A 21,664-nucleotide genomic window follows, 5' to 3' on the forward strand; every position below is an offset into this window, starting at 1 on the left:
GCAGAGACAGAAGCATAAAAGATGGAGGGGAGATGAGGAACACAGGACACTGACTAGAAGGTTGTGGCATCAGTGCAGTGAGGGACAGCAGAGTCAGAGAGAGATGGGGTGATGTGGCAGCAGAGAATGGGAGTTCGAGGGGGAGATGGAGGGAAGAAGGAATGATGGCGCTGTAGAAATAGAAGGATACATGTGGGCACAGAGAATTTATTTCACAACTACGAAGTATAAGAGAACATAAAGAAAAGTTCAAGGGTGGGCATTTGGCCTAGCAGTTAAAATGCTGGTTTGGAAATCTACGTTCATATTGGAGAACCTGAGTTTGATACCCAGCTACGGCCTCTGACCCCAGCTGATAATGTAGACCGTAGGAAGCAGTGGCAATGACCCAAGTGGTCATTTCACAGAATTTACAGATATTTCACAGAAATTACAGATACTCAGAATGACTCCCACATGGCAGTAAGAAAAGAGCATAGACAGTCTTGGATAGGGGCTAGCATTGTGGTATCGTGGGTAAAGCTGCCAGCTTCCCACATATGGATGCCTGTTCAAGTACTGGCTGCTCCATTTCCAATCCAGCTGACGATCAAGTGAATATACTTTTAAGAAAAGATAGCCTAGGATAGTATTCATCCAGTTGAATATGGTGTACTCAAAAAATAGAACTTTCTTCCAGCATTTTAAAGTTAATAGCCGATGATCTTTTGTAGAAGATTATTTTTAAAAATAATAACAAAAATCTTTGGTCCATTAAATAACAAATACCATTTATTGAGTGTAAAGTACTGTGCAAGTTTATTCCTCCCTTGCACACACAGGTGGGTGTTACCTATCTTTGTTTTGGAGAAGAAATTGAGACTTTCAGAAGCTAAGTAACTTACTGAGTGAGATCACCTAGCTAATAAAGAGCCTAGGAAGAATTTGAAAGAAGCCGCTCAGTTCTTTGTCTATGCTATAACTATTTTCTTGGCTGGTTATTATTCAGGGATTAATTTCTGTCTTCATTGGTTTGTTATATTTTCATGTAAAATGTGATGTTGTTATACTTCCTATTTGTTTTCAACTCTGTGCTTCCTACTTCATGTAGTTCTGATTTCATTGAGTTATGCTAACTTCTAACACCCCCTCCTGGCCATTGGAGGTATATCACCCATGTTGATTTTCTGGTGGAGCCCAGTGAGTTGACATCTACTAACCCACCATGATGACTGGAAAGGGCCCTGCAATGCAAGGCAAGTTCCAACTGCACACCTAATGTGCTCAATAGCTTTAGGTTATCAAAACTCTGCAGAGTCACCCTTTCTCAAGCCTCAAAATGAGAGGAGTCGAGGGTGGTGTTGGTCTCTTCCAGCTCTAATAAATAATTCATGTTTCCCAGTTGAATTGAACGCTCCAGACATCAAAAATAACAACTGTATGGTAGGATGGAAAATGGAAACTTATAATTTTGATTTTGGTTCAACAGAAATGCACATTTCTTGACATAACACTACTCGAGGAAAATTCTATTTAATTCCTTAATGGAAACACATTGAATCCTACAGGTCTTCTATGTGTATGGAGAGCCAATGGCTTTATAACCCGGTCCTGCTACTACATGAAGCCCACGACTCCAGTAAACTTATTTCAGGCAGTGGAAAGACAATGTTCAAAATCCCGCCTACGAAGGTTGGGATCAGTAGGACTAAGAGAGATAAAGTGCGCAGTAGTGCACACATATCCACACACAGTGCAATAGATACACAGGCTGAGCTGTAATTCTTACAGGTTCTTAGGCCATTAGTAAATCTAAACATGAACACAAGGTAGAAGTTTCTAGGGGTAGGGGATATTAATTCAACTTCTGTCTTCATCACTTCACTATGTTTCAAGTTTATAATTTCAAAATGTTTTAACGCTCAGTGGTCTTTAAAAAAACACAAGCATTGGGAGTGGGCATTTGGCCTAGTTAAGGTACCCTGGTCCCACATGGCAATGCCTGGGTTCAGCTGCCAGCCCTGGCACCCGTTTTCAGCTTCCCACCAACATAAACCTGCCAAGGGAGTGGTGGTGGTGACTCCAGTAATCAGGTTCCTGCCACACCGGTGGGAAACCTGGATGGGCCTGGATGGGAGACCAAGCGCAGGGCCAGGCTCAGCCATGGTTGCGGTGGGCATTTGAGGAGCAAACCGGAGGACAGAATCTCATCCATTCTCTCCTCTCTCCCTTGCATAGGGCTAGAACATACCAAGACGCGGTTCTCCCGTGTTAACTGCAGATGGACGTTCTACTGAGTGCTGCAGAGGAGGGAGCTGATCATACAGACCTGACGCCACCTTCAAGAGTCAGAGACCCTTGGTGTTTGAGATCCTAGGAGATTCAGAATCAACTGGATTTCAGGAAACTAAGAGACAGCTTCTATGTTGAAAGAGCTTCAGGGGCCGGTGCTGTGGTGCAGCAGGTTAAAGCCCTAGCCTGCGGCGCCGGCATCCCATATAGGCGCTGGTTCTAGTCCCGGCTGCTCCTCTTCTGATCCAACTCTCTGCTATGGTCTGGGAAAGCAGTAGAGGATGGCCCAAGTCCTTGGGCTCCTGCACCTGCATGGAAGACCTCGAAGAAGCTCCTGGCTTTGGATGCAGCCATCTGGGGAGTGAACCAGCAGATGGAAGACCTCTCTCTCTGTCTCTACCTCTCTCTGTAACAGTCTTTCAAATAAATAAAATAAATCTTTAAATAAAAAAAGAGCGAGCTTCAAGATACCTACCTGGTTTTCTTATAAATTTGTGTAGATTTAAGGGTCATATTCCAATTACTCTCTAAACCAAAGTCATCAACATGTGGTACTCCGAAATTATGTTTAAAATTATAACCAGCGAGTCACAAAATATTTGGATGGACTATTAATCTTATTCAAGCACAGTTTATTTGGCTTTCATGAACAATTTACCAAACCCGTGCTATGTGCCACGAAGAGTTCTGCCAGTTGACAGCCCGGTTGGTCTCAGCCTGGTACTGCAGGATGCAAACATCTCAGAACAGATCTGAGAGAGTCAGGGCTCAAGGATGAACAGAACCATGCGGCTCTAGACTGCCTACGCTTGCCAAGAAACCATGGGTTATGTCTTCTCCCTTGAAGATACCAAATGTTCCTTTCCATTTTTCAAGTCCTGGGAAGAAGTCACAGCATCTAAACCACAGGGGAACTCTGTGATCCGCTAAGGTCTGGCAGATAGCTTACAAGGTTCTCAGTTGGGTTCCAAGTAGAAACGAGAAGGCAACTTTTAGTTGGGCTCCATTGGAAAGAGAAGAATCCTAGTAAGGCCACTCCATTGGCCAGTCTGTGTCTAAGGCTTCAAGGTGTTCAGCCATGCAATTTGTGCGGCCATCTCTAAACTCATGGATGTCTCCTAACTTTTATGGTTTCCCAGAGGCATTTTATTTAAGGGGACATGGGATAAAGCTAGATTTTCTTTCTTACAACCTGATTATAGGCTACTTTATGTGATAAAAGCATGCTCAGAGTTCTGAAGCTGCACAGTTTACCTGAGAGCCTGAGACGTGATGGATGTGGCTTTCTGGCTGTCTCAAAAGCCATCGCAGCTTTGTGGGAAACAGCAGGCCATGGCAGAAGCAATGCAAAAGCATGTGCATGGAGATTTCCCATCTCGGGATCCTGGCTGCCCTGAGATATCGATAAAAACCCATGTGGCTGGGGAACCTTGCTCTGCAGTGATATGAGGGCACTTCAAACAGTTTGTGAAAAATGGGATTAAAAGATAAGTTTATTGGGCTGCAAAATTAGTGAAGTACATGCATAGTTTTTTTCCATAGTGCACATTTTCCATGAACTTTTTGAAGACCCCTTCTACATCAAACCGGTTTAAAATTGAGGGACTAACAGTGGTGTTGGTGGGAATGCCTGGCAGGTGTATGTTTAACAAGAATGGACCTGACTTTCTCTCTCTGACTTATAACTAGCTGAAGCTCTGAAGCCCATTAGTTTGTAAAAGAAATCTTATGACATGGAGAGGCGGCTCACGTAAGGCTTTCTGTACTGAGGTTATCTGGGATAAAATGTAGCTGCAAACCAGGGGGTCCCTGTATGACCAGGTGATGGTGTGAGAACTTGGATCACATGAACTGGGAAAGGGACGTGGATGACTGTTCTGGGAGACCTGATAATTAACTCTGTGGAACATCAGGTGTATTTTATCAGCAGAAATAATTTTTCAGTCTTGACTTTGAATACCCCATGAAATCCTCAATGTCAGAAATGACTTCCTAGCATAAATCTTACACTGCATTTCACTTGGTGATTATCAGTCATGCTACTAGGCAATAGCACATTGTTTTCTTGTGCTAGACTAGCGCCCAGGATGACCCAGTTCCCTGTAAATTAGTCCTTGGAAACAATCTAGGGTCAATAAACATCGAACTCAGTGCTCCACCCCCAAGGGAATTCAAACCATGAGTCAGAAATACCAAGATTCAAAGTCTAATGATGCACATTCTTAATCAGCCTCCAGGCCTACAGAATTATATCAGCGGAGAAGAATCTAAATCTAATTCTCTTCTGGAAATAGTGGCCCAGCCAATTGACTTTTCTATTCCATTTGATCTAATTTTAAGTCCCTATGAACATAAACAAGCCATAAAGCAAAGTGACCGGATGAGGCTGGTGTGAGAAGAAATTGCTAATCATGGGTGCAAAACGGTCAGTGATTCACAGACCAGAAGTGCACAGCTGGCACCTTTAGGGCGTCTCCGTCCACAGCTGTTATTTGTGCTCTTGTCATCGCTGGCTACCAGGGCACTGAGTAACCGGCAATGACTGCGATGGAGGAGCTGGGGGAAGGGAGGCAGGGCCATGAAGCACAACCTGGCGCGGGAACAAGCACATTTTGGCACAAATAACAACTCAGCCAGAAATGGTTTCAAGTAGCAGGTACAACTAGAACAATTTTTTTTTTCTTTTAAAAAAGAGTCATGAAAAAGAAATAGGGTAATTGTTGGAGATTACCAAAGGTTTATTTGGAATGACACAGCACTGGAAACATAATTGTTACAGATGGTTTGTGGATACAGCATACATCACCTATTTTATTTTCGGAGGATCAGTGAAGATGAGCTGCATAAATTTAAGAGGTGGAAATATATAGGAGCTTTTTTTTTGTTTTTAACAGTAATCTTTTGGGAGGGATTCATACGCTCCACCTTCTACCGATCTCATGAAGGCAGAAGTGAAGACGGCTTCGCTGCGCCTTCCGGCTAGCCCTCTGCCTGCCCCGGCAGCTGCATGGCTGCGTGACCAGGCCCTGCTTTCTCAGAAGGGGCAGGCAGCAGCCTGGATATGCTAACTGTCAATCTCACCCTGAAAACTGCACATTACACACACAGATACTGTTGATTCATTTGGCAATGGGATGGCTGGTTTTCCCTCCCGAGGCATAACTGCCACTGTTATGCCAGGCAGAGTAAGAGCAATGCATGTACCAACAACACCTGAGAAGCAAAGAGCTACAATGGAAAGGAAAGAAAGCAACTATGTATATGTAGCCTTCTGCATACACATAGATCGAGCAGTCATGGGAACTAGCTTGTGTGACTGTGCGTTCATATATATATTTATATATGTAGGTGTGTTGGACAAGACTGTTGAAAACTTTTGCAGCAGTATTGTTTGAACACAGTAAACTTGGAACAAAGAGAGATCATACACTCAGAGCTGGGCAGGGGGATCAGATAGTCTGGTACTACAGGATAATTCTTCACATCTTCGCAGGGCGGCCACTCAATACCGTACACTTGGTACACAGGCAGGGCTGGGCTGGAGAAAGCTACTTTAGACTTGGCAGAAGGGGAATCAAGTACAAGAGTCTCCACAGCTCGGACAAAGCACAAAGAAACCCGTCACTGACAACATGGGAACGAGTGAGGACTTTTTCCTTAATTTACTCTGTTTTCCTCTTACATGTTCTGCACACGTGCTCCACGGACATACTCTCCCAAGCTTTGTCTGGAGGCAGTCTGTAAATCATCAGAAGTGTAATAGCAAAAGTGAACTCTTCAGGTTTTTGCAAAGATTTAAAAACCCAGTAAGCAAGCTCTCTCTGCACACGCACGTAGCCCTAATCCAGGCGCCGGGTGAAGTTCTCGGGGAAGAGGCCTTTGTAGGTGGCAAGGTCTCTGTACTGAAGCCAGTCTGCTTCCTTCACTCCCACCAGCCAGCCTGCATCCTGTAAGACAACAACAGGACTTTCAGGGGCTGACAAACTACTGGAAAAAAATCCATATGCCAATTATCGGTAGAACCTTCTGGAACATCAGGGCTGTGGGTCTGCACCAGGGTGTCATGTTACATGTGAGGTGGTGTGCCGCCTTCAGCAGGGAGGCCTGTCTCAAGTATGTTGTCAGTTTAAAAACACTTAAAGAATAAACATTTGAAATGAGTCACTGTGCAAAGTATCGTGGAGGCCAGCATTGGGGCATAGCAGGTCAAGCCACTGCCAGCATCCTATATGGGTGCCAGTTTTTGTCCCAACTGCTCTACTTCCAACCCAGCTCCCTGCTATGGTCTGGGAAAAGCAGCAGAAGATGGCCCAAGCGTTTGGTCCCCTGCTACCCATGTGGGATATCCAGAAGAAGCTCTTGGCTCCTGGCTTCAGACCGCTCTCTCTGTCTCTCTCTCTCTTTGTAATTCTGACTTTCAAATAAGTAAATAAATCTGTTTTTTGAAAGTATAGTTAATTGAAGATTGATATTAATATTTTAATTTTAGATAAAGCACAGTGGATGTTAACTGGATTATGACATGAGCCCTGAAGGCAGAGAAAAGGAATCACTCAGGACAACAGAACCTGTCCTGTGGGGCATGGTGACAAAAAGCTTGAAGACCCTTGGGTTAGAATGCAGTATCCATGAGCCACGGGAAGTCTTGGACTTCATCCAGAGCCACTTGCTTGTAAGAAAGGACCCTCACCCCAGCTCACATCTCACAACTTCAATCAACAACTCTCTACAAGGCTTATCAAATACCAAAAGCTAGATGTGTGGCTCTTGATACTGCTGATGCTGTTATAATATCTAATTGTTCAAGTTTTATACATGACAAAGCAGTTTAACGTTATGGCATTCTTGTTGGAGGCATTCATATATTCTTCATAAATCACTCTTGATTATCACTTTCCTGCCCTATAGGAATGCCACCATCCAATGAAGACTTTGGGCCGCTGAAAGGTTACAGAACCTGTCCATACAGGGCCATACAGAATGGAAAACTATACTTAAAGCTCAGGAACAGAGGCCCCGGCTTGCCCTTGGCCTTCAGCAGAAGAGCGGAGTCGGGCTGGAGAAAGCAGAGCAGGAAGGAAGAACAGGAAACACAGGACCGTAAGTGAAGCAAGTGAGAAATGACTTCCTTGATGATGTTAACCAGCATTGGGAAGAGGTCCTACTTCAGATGAAGGATGGCTAGACTTACTCTGAGGCAAACCCCCGTGCAGTTCAAGTACATCAGATAAAATGAGGCCTCGAAATTAAATAAAGAAGCTGAATACATTCCCTGGTGATATAATCTGAGACTACAAATTGATGCTGCCAGGTAGAAAAGAAATATAAGTGTTTAGACAGGCCAATTTCTGAAAGCAGAAAAAAAGCACTGAAAAAAATGACCCAATAAAATAACTGATAATATCCTAGCTGATGAGGCCTCTTTAAAATTATGATTTCACAGTGTGAAGGACAAAGTTATCCTTAAAGTAAAAAATGATAACCAAATGTTCTCTAAAGCTCCAGTGAGCGCATAAATGGTCATTTTTCCTCCCACAAGTATCTTTATTTGGCTTTATTTGCAGGAAGCGAAAATCTAAGGGAGCCAATTAGAGTCAAGACTTTTAAAATTGTCTCAGTAAAGGAAAAAAATGTAAAGGACTGCACAGAGCCATAATCAAGATACACTCAGCATATAACAGTCCGAATACAACTAATATGGTAAAGTGAAGAATATTAGCCAGTATCAATCTTTATCTGAGGAAAATCAAATTTCAGCTGCTTAAAGTGCATGCTAGATAAAGATCTCTAGTTTTGATCATGGCAGAAAAGCTTACACTAAACAAACACTCCTAATTATACCTACCAGAATAATTACATATTCCTGCATATCTGCACATAATTACATATGTGCATTCATTTATATATACTCATAAACAACCGTGTTATAAAATACAATCTTAAAAATATAATGAGGTGTGTATAAATCATAGTACAATTCTTTGAAGACACCAAGATGGACAAACCAGGCAGCAAGTGGAGCATATTTAACCCGTGCAGGTAGGGAACTGAAGTGGGAGAGGCCCGTGCTAGCACAGCTCTTCCCCAGGGAGTACCCTCAGTCCAGTGGTGCAAGGCATTTCCAGGACAGAGCTGAGAGCTACAGAGCAGCTGTGGATCCGCAGGAGAACAGCTTCAAACGACAGAGCCACAGGACGCGGGAGACCCAGGATGCAGAGAGACATCTGAGAGCCCCGTGGCTGGCTCCAAGCTCTTAATGCTTGAGGGATCTTCCAACAAACCTGGGGCAAGGCAACAGCAGGAAGACTGAGAAAGTGGAGCAGAGGTTTGGACACTGCCAGTGGAAGAAGGAGTGGAGTTCAGAGTCTGAATCCCAGAGAGACAGGAGGGGGCTTCTAGTGAAACCCAGAAGGGCTGTGTCTCAGAGACAGAGGCAATGCCCAGGACTAACACTGTGTGCTCAGACTAAAAGCGCCCATCCTAGCAATGCATAAAGCACACTTCCATGAATTCAAGGTAATTGTCCACTAATTTAAGTGCCTGCGAGAACAAAAAGAAACAACTTTCAGATAAGGACAACAGATTCCAGGCATTCTGTAATATATAATCCACCCACTGTATTCAGCAGCAGTAAAAATTTAATAGACATGAGGAAAAACAGGAAAATATGACCCAAAGAAGAGCAGTCCACAGAAACATGTCCTAAGATGGTCTAACTTTTGGAATTAGGAGAAACATTTTAAAGTGTTTTTTATTACAAACATGTTCAAGTACTTAATTGAAAGATGTTTATTATCAGAGAAGAGATGAGAAATCTCAGCAAAGAAATGAAAACTATGTAAAGGAACAACATGAAACTGATACGACAAGGTAAGTATATCAGACATGGAAAAAGTTACTGAATAATGCTAATAAGACGTTCAAAGTAGTAGAATAAACAGATACAGTGCTTAAAGATAGATCAATATAAATTATTCAACTTGCCTACCAGAAAGAATATTGGGAATAAAAGAAGAGTCTTAACCATCAAGAAGTCCAACATATGTATAATTGTAAACTCAGAAAAGTAGAACAGAGAATGATGCAGTAAAAATTTAAATAAGAGAATATTTCCAAATGTAGTAAAAATAAATCAAGTTACAAATCTAAGGAATTCAGTGAACCTCAAGTATGAAGACCACAAAAAATATACTTATGCACAGTCAAATTCATGCAAACCAGAGACATATGGATATCCTAAAAGTGTCAGGGAAAGTTGTATTAAGCAATGATGCTGATTTCTAATTATAACAGCAGAGGCTAGCAAACAAGGGAACAACATCTTTGAAGGGTCGAAAGAAAATAAAAAGTCAACTCAGAATTTTAATGAAACCTTCTTTAAAGATGAAGGGGAATGAAGAAATTTTCAGATACACAAAATCTGAGAGGATTTGTTACTTCTAGATCAGCACTTCCGGAATTGCTAAAGGAAGCTTTTCAGGTGGACAGGAGATGAGACCGAATGGATGCTGAGATTTGAGGGAAGAAACGAACAACACTGGCAGTGGTAAACGTGCAGCAGAATAGAGAGGAGTAGCTATCTCCCCATCTGTTTATTTAAAAGATAATTTATAGTTAACACAAACATACATGAATTTACACAATAGTGATTTGAATGCATTTCAGATGTTGATACTTTTTTCTATATTGGTAATTTAAGCTATCTCACTTTTTTCCTTCAAGAGTCTTCCTAAATTTTTAACAATTTTATTAATCCCTTCAAAGAATCAATTTTGGCATTATTAATTTTCTTTAGCATGTGTGTTTTCTTATTTCATTCAATAGTGAATTGGTTTCATTATTTCCTTTTAGCATTTTCTATTTAATTTAATCTCTTTTTTACCTTCTTATGCTTAAAACTAAGAATCAGTGATCACTTTGAATATTTTAACACATGCTATGATTTCTTTGACCCACACATTATTATTTAGAAGTACATTTTTAAATTTGTAAATATTGGGGGATTTTAAAGACGTGTGATTTTTATTAATTTCTAATCTAATTGTGGCAGACGCCAGTTGTTTGTCTTAGGACCTGATCTATGTCAGAATATGTATGAGAGTACCTCCAAATGTTCATGGAAATGGAATTAAAACATAACACACATTTCTATCAACTTCTTGAAGACTCTTCGTGTTATCAAAATAAAGAACAAAAATGTTGGACACATACGACTTAATTTCAAAAACAGTAATGCTTAGCTTTACTTTTAAGGAAATGGGCTCATAAATATATTTAAAATGCGATTTCAGTTACTGCTCTTCTTTCCAGAAAAACATACTCAGGGTCACAGTCATTCTCAGAGCACATTTTGCAGCCATTTCTGCAAATCACAAATCCTGTGAACAAGACCAAAGTGGGAGTTCTTAACACCGCAACATCAGACCATTCTGCCAGGACATGGCTTTTTTTTTTTTTTTAAAGAAACTTTTAAATTGAGGTTCCATTTAAATATGATGCAATGTAGGGATTGTTAGGTTTCTGGTTTAATGAGCTCTGACAAATGCATAGACACATGGGACCACACTCCTTTCAAGAAACTCATACAAAGCATTTCTACTCTTGAGGGAGATTTTTAGTTCACTTGCAAGGAGCCCACATTTCCTCAAGTCTGGGAAGTGGTTACCTGATAAGAAATGGCCATCTATTTGTATAAAAAAGAATAATGTAACTGCATCCCAAAAGGGTAGCCTATAAACCAGGTTAATGACATGCTATAGTCACATGTCCTTAAGCCTTTTTAGAGTTGGCTGGTAGCGCCTTAGCAAATAGAAATGTCTTCAAAAAGTCATGTGTTCAACTGACCCTCTGGAAAAACCAATGTGGTCCTTTACCTGGTCGGCTTCTGAATCCGAGGGGACCACCAGCACCACGTCACCCCGCTGCAAGGTAAGTTCATCAGAATTTGCTGCCTCAAAGTCATGCAGTGTTTCTACCTGGAAGAGATTTTAAAAGAACCAGTTTGGGGAAGAAAAGGAGAAGATGTAAGATCAGTTTCGCAGGCAGGTTATCAGCAGGCACTCTCAGAAGCATTCTGGGAGCTGGATGCAAGGAAGGTGCGTGCCACATCCTCGCACAGTTTGGATATCACTGTGCCCCAAGGCTTCACATGATGGAAGCTTGGTCCCTAAGGTAGTGACGTGAGACGTGGTGCAACCTGCAAGAGGTGGAACCTAGCGGGAGTTTACTGAGGGATGAATGCAATGCTCCTGGGACCCCAGTGAGCTCCCAATAGAGAATTATCTTAAGAGAAGAAGACTGGTCCCCCTGTGCCCCCTGGCTCCCGGTCTCAGTCTCACTGTGTGATCTCTGCCTCTAGCATGCACTCCCTCCATGACACCGTCTGCCGTTGGATGCAGACAAGGGGCATCTCACCAGAGCCCAGCCAGTGCTGGTGCCACATCCTTGAACCTCCAGAACTGAGAGCCAAATCAACTTCTTTTATTCTCAAAATTCCCAACATCAGGCATTTCATTATAGTAATAGAAAATGGGCTAATACATACATGCCCCCAAAAGGATAAAGCCCCTGAAGACAGGAAGGAAATCCTATTCTCTGTTCACATAATACCCCAATTCTTACTGATTAATAAGAGGCCATTTACATGTATATTTAGTAATGAAATGCCTTTTTTTTTTTTTAACAGGCAAATGGACAGTGAGAGAGAGACAGAGAGAAAGGTCTTCCTTTGCCTTTGGTTCACCCTCCAATGGCCGCCGCGGCCTGCGCACCGCACTGATCCAATGGCAGGAGCCATGTACTTATCCTGGTCTCCCATGGGGTGCAGGGCCCCAAGCACTTGGGCCATCCTCCACTGCACTCCCTGGCCACAGCAGAGAGCTGGCCTGGAAGAGGGGCAACCGGGACAGAATCCAGCACCCCGACCGGGACTAGAACCTGGTGTGCCGGCGCCGCAAGGCGGAGGATTAGCCTAGTGAGCCGTGGCGCCAGCATGAAATGCTCTTTACAATAGTTCAGGTGTTATAGTAATAAATTTTAATTCACTATACATTTACTAGGCTTATATTGTTTTATCACTGATACTTTATTATTGTTTGCTAGTCACCTATAACTAAAAATGCCTAGCTGAGTTCCTCTGATCTGTTTCCATCCAGTATGAGGGTACTTGCAAAAGTTTGTGGAAACGGAATTAAAAATAAGTTTTTTTGGTGCAAAAATAACTTTGGAACCCATGCACAGCTTTTTCATAATCTACATTTCCATGAGCTTTTTGAAGATCTCTTGCAATTATGAATAAGAACAATTGTTACTTGCATGTTATTCTCTCATTAAATCCTTTGACCCATTTTTTGTAAGTAAACTTCTTCTCTTCCATACGCTACTCTTCATACTATAGAAATGTTTCCTTCATATAAAATATTTCTTTAAATTTTTATTATAAAAATTTCAAAAGCAGAAGGAATAATCAAATACTCCCATGTGCATCCCTCACCCAGCCGAAGGAGCTACTGAGTCGTAGTCAGTTTGGTTTCTCTCATGTTTTCCTTTCAACTCCATCCCTGAGATGCAACAACGTGATCCTGAAATATGGTTCTGCTATAGAATCGATCGTACTGGAAAAATCACTTGGGAAGTGACTACATCTTCCCAAATTACCTTCTCTGATGAGAAAACTGATGCTGGGGTGGAGGTACTTAGGTGATGAGCCTTGCACTACAGCTCGCAAGGAAGCCAGGGCTGCCCCTCCAGCCCCGGCCTTGCCTAGCACAGATTCCTGGACTTCCTATTCTGCAACGAAACAAAAACATGGCAGGACGCAGCCACCTAACTCACAAGTTCACTTTTCTCTCCATATTCATTCACTCACAATTCCATTCTACCGACTCCATCTCCACTGGAGGCAGCAGTTACTTTCTAGTAGACAGAGAGTACCTGTTATTATTGAGTACCAGCTCTACAAAAACCACAAATTAACACTGTTGAAAAGGAAAAGAGCTAACGGTGGAAATGTAAAATCAAATTACAGAACTTAAAATCCCTACCTAGACACTACTGGAGACCATGATATGCCTTTAACACTTGGCTTAGGTAGTATCTGCAGGTATTTTGTGTGTGTGTGTGTGTGTGTGTGTGTGTGTTTGGAAAAGTATCTTTCCGTTTATGAAGCTTCTATGTATCTTCTCTGAGCAAAATCTTCTTCCTATTAATTTAGCCTTCTTGTTTTTTCTTTAATAGAAGCCATTAATATGTTTATTCAGGCCGGCGCCGTGGCTCAATAGGCTAATCCTCCACCTGTGGCGTCAGCACACCGAGTTCTAGTCCCGGTCGCCCCTCTTCCAGGCCAGCTCTCTGCTGTGGCCAGGGAATGCAGTGGAGGATGGCCCAAGTGCTTGGGCCCTGCACCCCATGGGAGACCAGGAGAAGTACCTGGCTGCTGCCTTCGGATCAGCGCGGTGCGCCAGCCACGGCGGCCATTGGAGGGTGAACCAACGGCAAAGGAAGACCTTTCTCTCTGTCTCTCTCTCACACTGTCCACTCTGCCTGTCAAAAAAATACAAAAAAAATATATGTTTATTCACTTATTGTTAGATATTCATTGCCTTCCTACTCCTACAGAAAGATTCATGGGGGAACATAACCCTTTGGGAGACACCAGGTAACAGGTGCCCTCGAAGGCCTGGGCTGAGCCAGGCGGGACCTTCACAGGGCACCTTGGGTGCTAGGGCTGGAAGGAACTGACCCCTTCAGCACCCAGGAACTATTCCTGTTAAATATGGAGGACAGGACTGCAGCTCTTGCTTCCCAGTGCCTGGGAAATGCTGTCATTTTCCAAGGCGTTGTGAGGTGAAGGGAAGGCTATTTGGGGAAAGGACATACATTGCAAGGAGTAAAACTCCAACAAATGAAGGTTTGAGCCAGCAGGACTCCAAGCTAAGAAAGGCCCTGTGGCTATGAGATCCAACAAACTGAAAGACCTTGTAGAGAAACCCGGGAGGCAATTCCTGAGCGGCCGCCCCTGCAGGTGCTTGTTGATCTGTGGCTCCTGCAGGTGTAGCAGGCGATGCCTGAGCATCCTCCTGGGGCTTCTCCGTGGTCAGCTCTGGTGTCTCGCCGGCGGGGCCTGTGGCAGCAGCGTCCTCTGGGGCTTCCTCCGACTCTGCACTGATGATTATCTCTTGTTCTCCCTCCCCTTCATGGTTTGAGGCAGGCTCGATGACCACAGAAGGGATGACCTTCTCCTGGGGAAGAAAGGCATGGTGGCGTCCAGCAGGGCCTACGAAACAAGACATCTGCGCCCTCCCTGTGCAGCCTCAATCCCTGCACATCAACACTGGCCACTGCTTCTACACATCCCGACAGCTCTTCCTCTCACCTGCGCCTTTGGGCCTTCTGCTCTGCAACTCAGCCTCCTTTCTCTCTCTCCCAACAGTCAAAACCAAGTGCAGTTCATTTCTGGGTCATTGGGCCTAAGAGTAAGGTTTCTGCAGACATTGGGAAGAGGAAGAGGAACCGCAGGGGGAGGGGGCCAGGCATCAGGGGTGAGGGAGACAATCCTGAAAAGGAAACCGAGGTCCGATTCCAGCATCTGAGGCTCTCCTTTGACAGTGGTCCATCCTGTCCCATGTTGGTGGCTAACACTTACTTACTGCAGATCCATCTCTGCACACCCTTGGCTCACAGCGGACAGAAGCACTTCCAGTCTTCAATTTGTGAAGCAAACCCTCTTTTAACAAGTATAACGAGGTGTACAAACCCACTCCCTGCAGTATGACAAGAAAAATCTAAGGGTGCGACAATCTTGAGTTACTTCTGCAAATACCACTATTATCCACTTTTTTCTTAGCAGAATAAAAGAGATAAGTCAGCTTCAAGCTTTAAGCAACCCTGGAGAGATTCTGGGAAATTTACTGAGTAAAATCACCCAGGAAAAGGGGAATACCCATCAATAATTCTCTGAAAGCCACTTTTTAAAGTACAGAAGAACCCACAGTGGAATGGAGGCCCCTGGGCGTGAGCCCCGCCTCACCCCGTCTCTACTCACTGCCTCCCCCTCACAGAATAGGGGATTTTCTACATTCGAGCTCTGCTCTGAAGTGGTAATGGGCAGGGCAGCTCCAATTTCACGTGAGTACTTAGTGGTCCATTTTCCTTAATTTTTTTAGTTACTTATTAGAAGAGAGGGATGGAGACACAGAGAGAGTGCTCTCATCTACTGGTTCCCCAAACGCTTGCAGCAGCCAGGGCTGACCCAGGCTGGAGCTGGGAGCTGAGAACTCAATCCAGCCCTCCCAAGTACTCGAGCCATCACCACTGCCTCCCCCAGGGTGCATATTAGCAAGAAGCTGGAGTTGGGAAGCGGAGGTAAGAATCAAACCCAGGTGTTCTGACTTGGGGTGTGGGCATCTTAACCAACAGGCCAAATGCCTGCTCCTGTTTTTATTCTGAAAGTGCAACACCACATGGGGTCTTGGAGAATGGAGCCTGGTGGTATGGGTATACTTGTGGCATTATAATAACTCATCAACAACCAGAAAACAGTAGTGCTATGATTTTACTACTAATATCAAGTTCGTGCCACTTCCGGGCTAAGCACTGACCTAATCCTCACGACAGCCGTCTTATTCCCTCATATTCTCTTCTCCTCCCTCCATCCTCATCCTTGTCATCAGTCCGCTTTACTGTTTGCCCCTTTCTGTGCCATAAGCATTGGGCCCTGTGCAGATCACCACAGTCTGAGCCTGAGAGGAGCTGGGCCCACTCTTCCTGAGAATCCAATGATAGTATTTTCTTTTGGTGGAGTACGGAGTCACAGAATGGCTCCACCCCACATGCAGAGAGTGGTCGGCCCCTGCCAAAGCCCAGAGCATGCAACACAGCACCCCGTCCCAGATGCTCCCCTCACCGGCCCTCACCTGTGGCGCTGCTGCTTCCATCTCTTCTGGGTAAGGTCTGTCGCTGTCCACAACCTCGGTGGCTTCGGTACCAATTTTGGCCTCTTCTACACTGACTCCTTCCCCAGCTGGGACAGCTGCCTTCTCTGCCTCTGCCTCTTCTCCTGGGATCCCCTCAGCTGCCGGCACCATGGTTCCACCGGCCACATCAGCATCAGCTCCAGGGAGCACCTGGACCACCAAAAACAGACAGGGTCAGTACATCCGCGGCCCTCAGCTAAGCCTCAGGCTCAACCTTCCAGGCCTCTCTCCCCTCTGCGGAGGCTCTCCTGACTACAAGCTTTGCTTGTGATGTGTGGAATCCCAGGATTCAGAAGCAAGAGGTTGACGTCGGCTCATTAAAGGTCTCACTTCTCTTCTACCAGAAAAGCCAGCAATCCCACATGTCCCAGCCTTCAGGTGGAGCAAATGGAGTTTGAATGGAAAAGATGTATGTCATTCCTGAGCACTGCTCCATTGGGGGTGGCCCCCTTGTGAGAACACAGGGAGAAAGTCACAATAAAAGCAATATTCAAAGAGCCACGCATGATTTGAGCTGCTGCCTGGGTGGGAATGCGAACTTTGGTTACTTCCACCCTTAGACTGCTGGCATCTGAAACAGACAATTGCATTGTGTCCAAAGACTCAAATGCATGTGGAGAAGTTACATGACTTGCTTTGCAGATACTTTTACTGAGTATATATATTCTTTTTTCTTTAAAAAAATAATCTTCCATGGGTCACATGACCCTTCATCACACAGCTCCTGTTCTCAACAGAAGCTTCCCTAACAAAGGGATTTTTGCTAGTTGTAAGAAAACAACACCCGTTGGCTCACACGAGCTCCTACTTTCCCTGCCTTCTCTGGAACACTGATTCGGAGCTCTCTGAACCCATGTCTCCCACATTGCACTTCCTAAGCTCCCAAAGTCCTGTTCACTCCTGTAAGTTTCTGAGTTTGCATTGATCAATTCCTTTCTCAGATGATTTCTCTTTTTGTTTTTGTTTTTCTTTTATTTTGAAAGGCAGAGTGGACAGTGAGAGAGAGAGACAAGGCCTTTTCTGTTGGTTCACCCCCCCCAATGGCCGCTCCGGCCGGCGTACTGTGCTGATCCGAAGCCAGGAGCCAGGTGTTTCTCCTGGTCTCCCATGCGGGTGCAGGGCCCAAGCACTTGGGCCATCCTCCACTGCACTCCCTGGCCACAGCAGAAAGCTGGACAGGAAGAGGAGCAACCGGGACAGGATCCCTGACCGGGACTAGAACCTGGGGCGCTGGCACCACAGGAGGAAGATTAGCCTATTGAACTGTGGCACCGGCCCAATTTCTGTTTTGTTGTTGTCACTGTCATTGTTGTTGGCTGAAAGCAAATGATAACTAATGAGACCTGACTGAAGTCACAAGACAGAAAGGGCCAGGGGCCCAAAACCTGGGTCCTGGAGAAAAGCCACAGGATCTGAAAAGCATCTTCATCACCCACAGCTGGAATCAGAACAAATACATTTTAGAATAAGCCTTCAAAACCTTGTGGGGAAGGTTCCAGAAGCTAAATCATTTTCTGGGTGAAAAAAATTAAGGGGGCTTCCTCAATAAGAACTCTTGGGAATCAAAGGAAAGTAAGCTTTCTTATCAAATACCTGTGATAACTTTCTAAATATCTTTAGATATTATAGTAAAAGCAATACTCAAAGAGCCACGCATGATTTGAGCTTCTGCCTTGGTGTTGGCTAGCAAAACGTCAAAATCATACTTTGGGGACTTTACTGGGAGAAATGAAATAGGATAAAAATGCAAATTCTGTCTCAAAGCTTGGAACACAGTCAAGAGAGTTTTTAAGTTGTATGTGAAACTTGTAATAATGAAATCAAAGAATTGCAATTAGAAGTTTTAATTTTGAACAAATTGGTTTGCAGTCCAACTCTTTTAATAAGATTCTAACAACATCAGCTTGGCAGGGATTTGGGAGGTTTAAATCGGAAAGGCTGGGGACTATTAGATAATATTAGATTGATCTTACGTAAGATATCCAGGACACATATTACAAAAATTGATCTTGCTACCTAATGTGATTAGCATTAGTCATTTCTTTTCTTTACTGAATCAGCTCTACCTGGTTGATCCCATTAAGTTGGAAAGCTCTAATCTTGCAGATATTAAGTCTCAGACTCAGAATGCCGAAAAGGGCCACAGAGCAGCCTCTGAGTGGGCTTCAGAAATGAGACACAGAGAATATGAGTCACACACATTATAACAAGGATTTTTTTAAAAAAAGTAAAACTTTTCTGACTTAAATGTATATATAATAAATTACATAAAATACCCTGTAACTGAATATGTTTTTCTACAAGGGAATATTTTGCTTTGGGGATTAAAAAAAAGTTAATAGCTATACTATCTATGATATGCCTCAAATTACTCATATTCTTATACATTTATTTTCCTCTTTTTTTTTTTTGACAGGCAGAGTTAGACAGAGAGAGAGACAGAGAGAAAGGTCTTCCTTCCATTGGCTCACCCCTCAAATGGCTGCTACGGCCGGCGCTGCCCCAATCCGAAGCCAGGAGCCAGGTGCTTCTTCCTGGTCTCCCATGCAGGTGCAGGGCCCAAGGACTTGGGCCATCCTCCACTGCCCTCCCAGGCCACAGCAGAGAGCTGGACTGGAAGAGGAGCAACTGGGACAGAACCGGTGCCTCAACCGGGACTAGAACCCGGAGTACTGGTGCCGCAGGTGGAGGATTAGCCTAGTGAGCCACAGCGCCGGCCTATTTTCCTCTTTTTTAAAAATATTTTTATTTATTTGAAAGGCACAGTAAGAGAGATAAAAACAGAGAGACAGAGAGAGATCTTCCACAGGTTCATTCTCCAAATGGTCACAAAGGCCAGAGCTGAGCCAGGCCAAAGTCAAAAGCCAAGAGCTTCTTCCAGGTCTCCCATGTGAGCCATCTTCTGCTGCTTTCCCAGGCACTTTAGCAGGGAGCTGGATGGGAAGCAGAGAAGCCAGAACTTGAACAAGTGCCCCCATGGGATGTCAGTGCTGCAGGTGATGGCTTTACCTGCTACGCCATAACACCAGCCCCTATTTCCCTCTGAGAGTCTCTTATTAAGATAATTTCATTCCCTATGCAAAGCATGTAATACAACTTATTATACATACATCCTTCTATGCAATATATGATCCAAACACATACTACTGGCAACTGGGTTTTGCTCTCTACTGAACTGATATCACATCTCTGGAGGGGGATACATTTCTATAGATGCTGTTGCAAAGGCAATCTTTAAAGACAGAATGCTACCTAACAGTGCAGAATTTGGATAACTAACATCTCTCTCAATTTGGTTCTATCAGATTCGACTATCACAAGATTTACACGTTTCATCTTTCCTCTGCTGAGTAATTTAAGCAGGTGTTTTCGGCTGGATATGCCTTAATCCAGAGTGTAGCTGCTGTGACATCCGCCACCAGCAGGTGGGGACCAAGGGCTCTGTCTGACTGTTCAACCCACAGTCCTAACCTTTCAGGAGCAAAAAACACAGGCTTAGCATCTCAGAAATTTACCAGAGCTGTCACAGAAAAAAGAAATAGAGCATGCAGCAAACTGTTGATAAGATATACGGAAAGCAAAAATCACCAAAATATTGAAATTAGCAATACTGGCAAAGGCAGGATACTAAGGAGACTGGCACTTGGACTATAGGGAGGAAAGCAGAACACAGATATTTACTTAGAAAGGGAAAACAATCAACTCTCCTTCATTCTATTCTGTTCATTAGTAAGAAATTCCCATTTCTCTATCCATTGTTTAATTTAGTCTTTTATTTTACGGAGCTTAAAAAAATCTTATATAAACAGAGAAGGATTGTTCACTGTTTTTCCTCAGAGCTTTCTGCTTCTGACTTTGGTCTGGTAATCAGCATTGTCCTAATCCCTCTGCTCTGTCTGGATTTTGTTCCACATGTGTCACTTTTACCGAATTATTTCCCATATTTACAGGTTGCAAGAACAGCCTAACAAAAATACAATGGAACCTAGAAATCTTGCTCAGATTAGGTGTTAGTTCCGGATAAAATCAAGGACATGTGAAAAGGTTTCAGGTAATAGACTATCCCTCTTTTATTATGATGATTATTCCTTACTACTTTTTAGCTATTTGTAGGTCTGGAAAAAGAAAATACTTTCTATGCTCTGCTTGCTATAGTAGATATTATACCTGGTAGGAAAGACCACAATGATAAATGACTGTTAGCTCCAGACCAGAGGCCTGAAACAACTGAAGGTATTAAAAGCCTCTGATACTCACGGCCATCAACTTTTTCTCTTCATTCTGTAAATTAAGAGAAGCAGCATTATTCTGTCTTCTGCCAAAAATATTCTATCTGTTGCCAAATATATTTATGGCAGACAGCATCTAACAGGAAGACAGACTAAAAATTTCTCCCTAACTTGGAGCAGACGTTTGCATCTATGAGGTCCTGTGAGGTGCAGGCCCTGGGTTATTACTAATCTGCTTGTGCTACCCACAGATAGCAGCAGCACCAGCAGGGAACCTTCTTGGTCATGGTGGCCTCTGGCTCTTACTCTGCAATCCCAAGCACACCTCCCTGCTTTCTCTCCTCGACTATCTCCTTGGTGGAAAGCAATATGGTAGTGCATCCATGTCAGGTCTTTAAACACCAGTGACTGCATCAGCATTTTCTGGGAGTGTGATGACATGAACACAATGCAACAACAGCCTTGATAGGAATCCTGCAAAGTAGGGAAACACACCAGGGAGACATAACCCAGCCAGTTTGGGGAGACTGCAGTACAGTTGGGGTGACCAAGACTGAAACCGTGCCGGGTAACAGCAGTCATCAGTGGCAGGAATATTTGTGAGCTCTGAGGTTTACATCCTTTGTTTATTCTGTTGTTGGTTTGCCTGCTTGCTTGGCAACATCACCTCTGCACGCCTGTCAGTCATGCGGTGGGGCTGGATGAGGACAGCTCAAGGGCCAGTGTTCTCCAAATCGGGATAAAACTGTATACTTATTTATAGGGTGCATTATTTTAATGAAGAATAGCATTTTTTATTTAAAAATGGATACCATGAATTTAAAATAATTAAATAAGATAATGTTTGGGTGTATTTAATAATATTTGGGTGTCTGTTGGCCATTTGGATTTCCTCTTTTGAAATATTTTTATTTACTTTCTAACCATACAAGTCCTCTGTATTACAAAACATGGATTATTTCTTAGAAAAATGAAATCAATGGCTATATGAATATAATATTTTATTGATTTTTCTATTTAAGAATAATGCTCCCAAACTGAACAGGATTTAGTTTCTAAGAGACATGATTATTCTAAGGAACTTTATTTTTAAGTGATATAAACAACACTGTGAGAAAATCATTCGGTTTGTAAGCAGCTAATTTTTAAGGCTGTACATTAAATGATTTTTAGTACTAAACTCTGCTTTTT

General features: G+C 43.4%; 1 protein-coding gene and 1 long non-coding RNA gene across 13 annotated transcripts in view; one reads left to right on the forward strand and one right to left on the reverse strand.

Annotated features, from left to right (window-relative positions):
- LOC127492672 (uncharacterized) overlaps positions 1-2,726 on the forward strand; it is a 57,036-nt gene extending 54,310 nt beyond the window's left edge. For 6 of the 7 annotated variants that reach the window (XR_016223071.1, XR_016223067.1, XR_016223068.1 and 3 more), the window contains one exon: positions 2,218-2,726. This is a non-coding gene — a long non-coding RNA (uncharacterized LOC127492672). The remainder of the gene's footprint in view (positions 1-2,217) is intronic. The other variant, XR_016223069.1, reaches the window with a different exon arrangement.
- A 2,259-nt stretch (positions 2,727-4,985) lies between these two features.
- AMPH (amphiphysin) overlaps positions 4,986-21,664 on the reverse strand; it is a 230,289-nt gene continuing 213,610 nt past the window's right edge. For 5 of the 6 annotated variants that reach the window (XM_051853305.3, XM_051853303.3, XM_051853304.3 and 2 more), the window contains 4 exons: positions 16,185-16,394; positions 14,247-14,510; positions 11,145-11,246; positions 4,986-6,218 (listed from right to left, as the gene is read on the reverse strand). In XM_051853305.3, the coding sequence (XP_051709265.3) occupies positions 6,111-6,218; positions 11,145-11,246; positions 14,247-14,510; positions 16,185-16,394 (684 nt within the window). In that variant the 3' untranslated portion in view covers positions 4,986-6,110. The remainder of the gene's footprint in view (positions 6,219-11,144; positions 11,247-14,246; positions 14,511-16,184; positions 16,395-21,664) is intronic. The other variant, XM_089316121.1, reaches the window with a different exon arrangement.

The sequence above is a fragment of the Oryctolagus cuniculus genome, chromosome 16 (genome assembly GCF_051225735.1).
Source record: "Oryctolagus cuniculus isolate XC-2025 breed Fujian yellow rabbit chromosome 16, ASM5122573v1, whole genome shotgun sequence".
In the NCBI taxonomy this organism is placed as follows: Eukaryota; Metazoa; Chordata; class Mammalia; order Lagomorpha; family Leporidae; genus Oryctolagus; species Oryctolagus cuniculus.